The sequence below is a fragment of the Kryptolebias marmoratus genome, linkage group LG1 (genome assembly GCF_001649575.2).
Source record: "Kryptolebias marmoratus isolate JLee-2015 linkage group LG1, ASM164957v2, whole genome shotgun sequence".
Lineage (NCBI taxonomy): Eukaryota > Metazoa > Chordata > Actinopteri > Cyprinodontiformes > Rivulidae > Kryptolebias > Kryptolebias marmoratus.
In genome coordinates, this window is record NC_051430.1 from 5958554 (window position 1) to 5966382 (window position 7829).

Here is a 7829-nt window from a genome sequence, read left to right on the forward strand (position 1 = left end):
ACCTAATTATCCTCAGTCTTTAAAACCTGGTCATTGCCTTCCACACTCTGCTGGTCCATTGTCTAAGGTTTGTCTATTGTTTGATGTTTGTTTGTTGCTGCCTCGCTCCAGGTTTCCTGTTTTCTAAGTTCCTGTTCCGGTTAAGCTTTTGAATTTAGTTTTTGTTTGTTTGCTGCCTCGTCAGCTTTTGTTTTCGTTTGTTTCTTTGTTTAATAAATTAGTGTTTCTTTAAAGTCTGCAATTTGGGTTTGTCTCCATCATCCACAATCCTGACAGGAAGAGTGGCAAGAAGAAAGCCAATGTGGACACAACAAACCTGTGGAAGAAGTTGCTTTGCTCAAATCAGACCATAACTGAACTTTTTGGCCTAAATGAAAAATGGCATGTGTGTCAGAAAACCAGCACTGCACCTCACACTATCCCCACTGTGAAACATGGCGGTGGCATGTTGTGGGGAAGCTTTTCTGCTGCACAGATAACTGGTCAGAGTTGATGGCAAGATGGATGGAGCTAACTACAGGACACTCCTGGAAGAAAACCTGTTAGTTCACCTTCCAGAAGGACATCGACCTGTAACATCCAGCCAGAGCGACAATGGAAAAGGTCAGATCAAAACACATTTATGTTAGAATGGTCCAGACCCAAGTCCAACTATGAATCTGTGGCAGTCTGTGGCACTCTATGACTGCTGTTCACAAACACTCTCCATCCAACCTGACTGAGCCTGAGCTACTGTATTTTACAAAGAATGGGCAAAACTTTCAGTCTCTGTAAAAAACCTGGAGAGATTTGTATGTTGAATCTAACTTTGCTTCTTTTCAACAGTGAGCAAATAAACTCTCTCTCCCTTAATAACATTTTTTCAGATACCTCCAAGCCTGATGTTATGTCTGTGGTTCATCTCCAAAATTTCGAGTTCCTTCTAATGCCTCTGATTTGGAAGAGATTCTGCAACCTTCCTCAATGAGAGTGGCCCATTTTTCCAAATATTTAAATATTTTTAACCTTTTAAATTCTTCAACTGTGTTAAAAACTGTATGGGAAAACAGACTTGGAACTGCTGATTTCAGATATTGTTTGGTTTTATTTTAAAGAGGGTACACAGCTGTTCAATCTGTTCTAGGCAGTTTCTTGTAATGTCAAATTCTACTTTGATTCTTCAATTATTCAGATTCTTCTTTGAGCTCACTCCACAAAATAATTTGGCTTAGTGTGAACATTGTCTACAGGCCACAGCAAACTACTCACATTTTTAGAACCTCTTACAAAAGAAGAAATAAGTAATTTTTATAACCCAACTCTGATCTTTTCTTTTCTACAACAATGTCTCTGACCTGAGTGGAGAATTCCTTGGTCTTCATGCTTGGTGATAGCCCTTAGACATGTTATTTTCTTAGATATTTCTGCACAGTGGAAATTTGTTGAGCATTTCTCCTGCACACTGGCTCTTCTTGTTCTTATACTGTGAATAATGCAGAAACTTCAGAAACAACTTGCCTCTTCTCTCTCCTTCCATTCCCAGTGTCTCGGAATCCCCTTGCAAAAGGATTATTGTCTATTTTCAGCTGTGTGATCTGCTCATTAAAGGAGAATTTTTCAAAGTGAATTTTCTGTGAATTTTGTTTTTCAGAGTTTGAGGAGCAAGTCAGATACTTACCTTATCATTCTGATAAGCTGTGACTGCGATGAACTGTGTCTCCGTAAACACGTACGTCCTAAACGTGCTGTACGGGAGCTTCAGAAGATCGTTTGACTTCACAATATGAAACCTGGGCTGGTATTTGTGCATTGAGTTGAGAATTGTCTGCAAAAATAAATGAATAAATTAAGTCAATTTTTTTTTATTAAAAACAACCAACGTAAAGGAATTACTTCATGAAAAAACACTGACATTTGGCTTGTTTTGTAGGTTTTACAGTACATTAGGAATCATTTAGTCCAAACTAAATGCATATTGTTCTGAAACAAGAAGAAAATCCCAGCAGTTTTCCCCACCATATGCATTGACACAAATTTGCATCTTCCTTCAATGATTTTGTAGTTAATAAAATCTTTTAGTTTGAGGTTTAACAATTCATTAAAAGCTAAAATAAAAACTGTTGTTTGTTCATAAATCATGTTATTAATTTAACATGAAGAAACAATGTGTTGCTGTCATCTCCTTACCTCATACTGATTGTGGTTGTCTTGATAACTACAGAGAGAGAGGTGTGTGAGTGTGTGTGTGTGTGTGTGTGTGTGTGTGTGTGTGGGGGGGGGGGGTGTCAAAGGTTTTCTTGTTCTCATCTGATTCACAGGAAGGTCTCAAAGGAACAGACTTTGTGTTTCCATCCAAACATTAAAATGTAAAATATATTGATTAGAACTGTTTACAGCCCTGGTAAACAAGCAAGACTGCTAAAACTAGATGAGTGGCTTCAAAAAGATTCTAACGAGGAACTGGTTTAAGCAGTTTCTTTCTCAGTGGCGTTTTAAAGCTCTGATAGTGTTTTAAAAGTGTGACAAGCTGCGTTTTCCGGTTTAAACCCCAGAAACTGAATGAGTGTACATTCATTTCAAACATCTAAAGGCTGCACTGCGCTTCTGAGGAGGGGTTTTGCAAAACTAAGCTGCCATCTCTTGAGATGCTGGGGTCTATGAGTGAGCAGCTCTATCTGATGTCTTCTCTGTGCTGGCCTCAGTCCACGCTGCAAAAATGAAAGCTTTGGCACCATCTGATGGTCAAGTTAATGTCTTACAGAAAAACAACATGTCTAAGAAAGAAACAATCCACTGACACGCTTAATTATTTCTTTGCATAAATTATTCCTAATTAAATACCTCAATCAAGCTCAAATTAGGTTTGGTTATTTCTTAATAATATACCTGTAGAAATATTATCACCATTTAACCTTACTCTGTAAATAACTTGTGTAATTTTAGATTAATGTTATTTCAGTTGACTATTCATTTCAACTTAATCTGATTTTTAACACGAGGAAGAACACCAGGATAACCTTCAACAATCATCCCTCTTTAACACATTTTATTTTAAAGATTCATGTCAATTGAAACTGATCCAAAATGTTTTTGTTCTATTTTATTTTATTATTTAAATTGTATTCTTATTTTATCTTTATGCTATTTTCACTTCATTTTAACTTGGTTATTTTATTTAAGCTTTATTTTCTATGGAAAACTCTAAACTAGGGCTCAACAACTGACTAAGTTGCAAAAAGTAAACAAATTTCTCCAACATCAACTTGAGTGAGCAGAACTGCCTGGAAGAGCATAATTCCTGATCTCAAAATTGCTAAATAAATAAATAAAAATAAGTGTTCTCAAATGATACTACAAATAGAAAATAATCTTAACTTTGTGGGTTTTTTTTTATAGACAAACTTTTAGATTACAAGGAATATATGCTGGCAGAGAACTGAAACACTAATCTTCTACATCAAGCATAGTAAAGTCATGTTTTGTTGTACCAAGACACTAAATATCAGCTGATTGGATACTTTTCTAAGCCCAGTAAAACTTAGTGTCATGTAAAAATTTCCTCTCATTGGTAATGCAGCAACAAACTCCATCTTTTGACTGGGAAAAAGTTATTAATAGTTAATTAAATAAAAAGTGAACTCATTAATATTTAGTGCATTCATTATATAACATTTGCTGAAGTTTCATGGTTTTATCTAAAAAGTATGGTGGCCGACAGGTGCAAACGCAGCGAACAGCAAAATGTGCCTGAAACACATGAATGATGCAAACTCCAAACCATGCAAGCACAAAAAAACAAATGAAACAAAAAAAACTGCAAAAAGAAAAATGCTGCAATCACAGAAAATACACAGCAGCAAAAACATAGAAAGATGCAGCAAATACCAAAAACACAAGCAAGTAAAAAACGCTGAGCGCTCACTCCACAAAATGGAAGTGCAGCAGACCACGAGGGGGACTTCTTGGTGTTAATGTGTCTAGGCTGGATATTAGATATTAGCAGCCCATGGAGTCAGCAGTGTCTTCCTGCCGTTTGACCCGGTGCTGCAGTCAGATGTGAGTCGGCCCTCCTCCTAAACACAGTGGTTCACTTAGGGACATCACTGAACCAATGATTAAATAACCTCTACGTCATGTGAACTTCTGAACAACAGTTAATGTTGAATTTTTCATTAGACCGGAGTAAAAAGACATTTTATCTGATTTTGAAGCATTTTTTCTCTCAGTAGCTTCTATGTCTTGAGACAAGGTGATAAAAAACTAATGTTTGTTTTATTAGACTGGAGTCATAAGACACACCTAAATGTATCTGATTTTAAAGCCTTCTTAGAAATATATATTATTAGTTGATTTAGACCAGGTGATGAAAAATGAATGTTGAATTGTTTTATTGTGTCTTATTCTAATTAAAACAATTCAACATTCATTTTTCATCTTCTGATCCAAAGACAAGAAAGCTAGTGGGGAAAAAACATTATTTTCTCATAAAAATATAAAATGCTTTAAAAATCAGATGAAATTAGGTGTGTCTTATTTTTCCAGTCTAGTGAAAGAATTCAGTGTTAGATGTTTGGTGGTAAAAAAGGACTAAAGAAATTATGCTGATTTTTGACTAGTTACAACTTTTCATATTATTTAGTGTAAATTGACATGAATTAATTCAGAATTTTGGATTTTTATAATGCTTTATTTTGTTTACATCATGATCTTGGTGTTACTGTAAATATTTTTGGGGCTCTTTCAGATAAAATAATTTGTTGTTGTTGTTGTTGTTGTTGTGTGGGTCAGAAGCGAACAACAGGGTCATCATTCAAGTTAACATTCTTCCAGATTCTGTTTATGTTACAAGTTCTGTTGAATTTGAAGACCCACACGCCTTCAGTCAGCCCCACCTGGAAACTCATTACATTGACACAAATAATTAAGAAATTAAATGGCTGTGTCTCTGTGTATCTGTCAGGTTACATTACCTGTAGAAGGCTGTGTGTCCATCACTGTTTGACTGTTTTTAGACACTGCAACATGTTTTAAACTTTCAACATGTTGTTCAATAAAAGCCAAACTTACAAATCCATGTCTGTCTGAGATGTTGTTGGTCAGTTTCAGTTTGTGGAAGCTGACCCCCCTGGACATCCACTGCTCCCCCAAGCCCGGACTGTCCGGGTGGATGTACAGGCGTCTGGGCATCTCCGGGTCCGCCTTCCCGGCCACCATCCAGCGCGAGTTCTGAAACTTGTACCTGCAGTCATCAGCAGCCACGATGTCCATGAGCAGGATGTACCTGGCTTTGCTGTCCATCCCGGTGCACCTGAGCTGCAGCGGCGGGAACATGCGCCTGCGGGGCCACAGGGGGACATCAGAACGCGCCACGCGCCACGCGCTGCGCCACGCGTAAAATGGACATGTTTCATATTTACCTCCCGGATTTGGTGATGATCATCTCTGTCCCGCACGTGTGGAACCGTCTCCAGAGGTCGCCGGCTTTCAGGTGTACTCTGGGTTCATCGTGAAACATCTCCGAGCAGTCCAGAACCTCTGGACGGGACAGAGAGGACCGCGGAGGCTCCGGGTGGGACGGAACTCTGCAGAGACAGGAGAGTCCCGACTCCAGATGGAAACGTCTGTGGCACCTCTCCGGGGACGCAGCAGCTGCGCATGCTCTCCGGGCAAAACAAATAACAACTTTCAGTTCGAGTTCAGTTCCTGCGTGGAAACCAAAGTTTCCTGTAAGACCTTTAAGAGACGCTCCGTGAGTTCTGCCCCCACCCCGATCTGATGTTGGAGGGAGGGATCTCCTCTTTATGTCTGAGACACCCCCCGCCCCCCACTGTCCTGGATCAGGCTGTAGATTTGGTTACAATCTTTTTATTGCTTGGTGTTGTGTGTGTGTGTGTTTGTGTGTGTAGGTGTGTGTGTGTGTGTGTGTGTGTGTGTGTGTGTGTGAGGGTCATGTTCAGGCTGCATGAGCTGCACAGAAAGTTTGCAGAGGAGGATGAGTTTAACAGGAGGCCAAAAGGATGTGAAATCTACTCTGTCATCCTAATAAGAAGTATTATTACTACAGTTATCAAACTGTTTTAAATAAAGATTCAGAAGGCCTAACATTCTTTGAAATTATGCATATCACCCACCACCTCTCATGCCAGAGTTTTAGGCTAAGATTATCGTACCAGGAAAAGGAATGGATTGTAGCCATTTTGGTCAAACTTGAAAATATTGTTTTGTGATCACATGCTATATCAAGAAATCTAACACTCAGAGTTACAAGTGATCCAAAGTGTGTCTAAGTGTGTGTTAAACTTGTGTCTTAGACAACCCCTCACTCTTTTGAGGTCTGGCACCTTGTCAAAGTAAAAAAGTAAAGTAAAAATTTATTTTTATAGCACATTTTAGCAGCAAGGCATTTAAAGTGTTTTACATAATAAAACATCAGTAGAATTACATTACAATCATCAAAAACATCATTACAAAGTCATATCAAAGTCAGAAGCCAGTGTTAATAAATGACTTCTAGAGGACACAGGCTTTCCTTCTTTAAGAAGTTTGTACTTCTCTGGAAATGATTATCATTGTCTGCTTTGTGGTTCTCTTTAGAAATTGGCATAGAAACAGAGGGGGTCTGGCCATGAAGATCTTGAGCAGTGGCATCCAGAAGCTCCTGCCAGGTTTTATGCACTTTATCATCCAAGCAGGTAGGTGCTGGTAGTGTCATGATGGGTGAAGATGACGGAGACGAACACAGTGCACAGACTCGTTTTAAAGAAAGAAAAACTAATTTATTAAACTAAGGAAACAAACAAAAACAAAAAGCTGACGTGGCAGCAAACAGACAAGAACTAAAATAAAAGACATAAACAGAACAGGAACACGGAGCGACGCAAACAACAAACAAACATCAAAGCTAACAACAAACAATGGACCAGTGAGGTTTGGGAAGAGTAACCAGGTTTTGAACACTGAGGATAACGAGGTGAGTGGGAACAGGTGGAATGATTTCAGAGTCGGGACAGGTGAAGATGGGCGTGGCTGACAGGCAAGTGAGTGACTGGGGGAGAGTGGAAATGAAACATGAACACGAGACAAAGCCAAATACAACCAAATAACAGAATAGAAACAAAACAAACACCAAAGAACTTAAATAAAAATAAAACATAAACAAAACCCAGAAAAAAGCCAATTCACCACAGGTAGAGTGATTACTGTCCCACAAAACAAAGAACTCTTTTTATTTATTTATTTTAATTATGCATTTTTATCAAAAGTCAAAAGATTTAACTAAAGAAGACCAGGGTGCTTCAGTACTTATGTATCAACATCCTTAACTATTTTTACATGAAACTCTTTAACTTGCACTTTGCTGCATTGTTGGAAAGGGTAACAGCGGACATCGATTCCACCCTGTCTGATGGTGTAAGATGGACAGAGCAGGAAGCTGTCTGAACAGGAAATGTATAATTGCAGTTTGGTTCTCCTTTAAAAAAAATAGCTTCCTTCTTCATTCAGAAGTGAGTCCAGAAAATTAGCAGCACTCTGACAGCTTCTTTTAATTATCTTGAAAAGTGCAACCAGGCTCAATTTACAACACTAAACTGAAAAAAGCAAAGAAGCGACATGTTGTTATCCAGAGTGGTAAGAGCTGCCTATCATTTAAAGCCTCGTTTCTGTCATGGACTGGGGTGAAGGAGGCGAACCCTGAGCGCAGACTCATGTTGATAAAAAAAACTAATTTATTTAGAAATAAAAGGCAAACCCAAAACAAAGGCTGACGTGGCAGCAAAACCTAGACTAAATACAAAAAAAACATTAACTAACTAAACTAAACTAAACCTGAACAGACCTGAGACTAAAGA

At 38.4% G+C, this 7829-nt stretch overlaps 1 protein-coding gene across 1 annotated transcript; it reads right to left on the minus strand.

The window, feature by feature from the left end:
* Positions 1–1457: 1457 nt before the first annotated feature.
* tbx3b (T-box transcription factor 3b) lies at positions 1458–5637 on the minus strand. Its single transcript, XM_017441093.3, has 4 exons — positions 5397–5637; positions 5047–5314; positions 1658–1804; positions 1458–1574 (listed from the first exon to the last, which is right to left on the minus strand). Exons 1-4 carry the CDS (start codon positions 5492–5494, stop codon positions 1458–1460), a joined length of 630 nt encoding a protein of 209 aa, XP_017296582.1. The 5' UTR covers positions 5495–5637.
* Positions 5638–7829: the final 2192 nt, after the last annotated feature.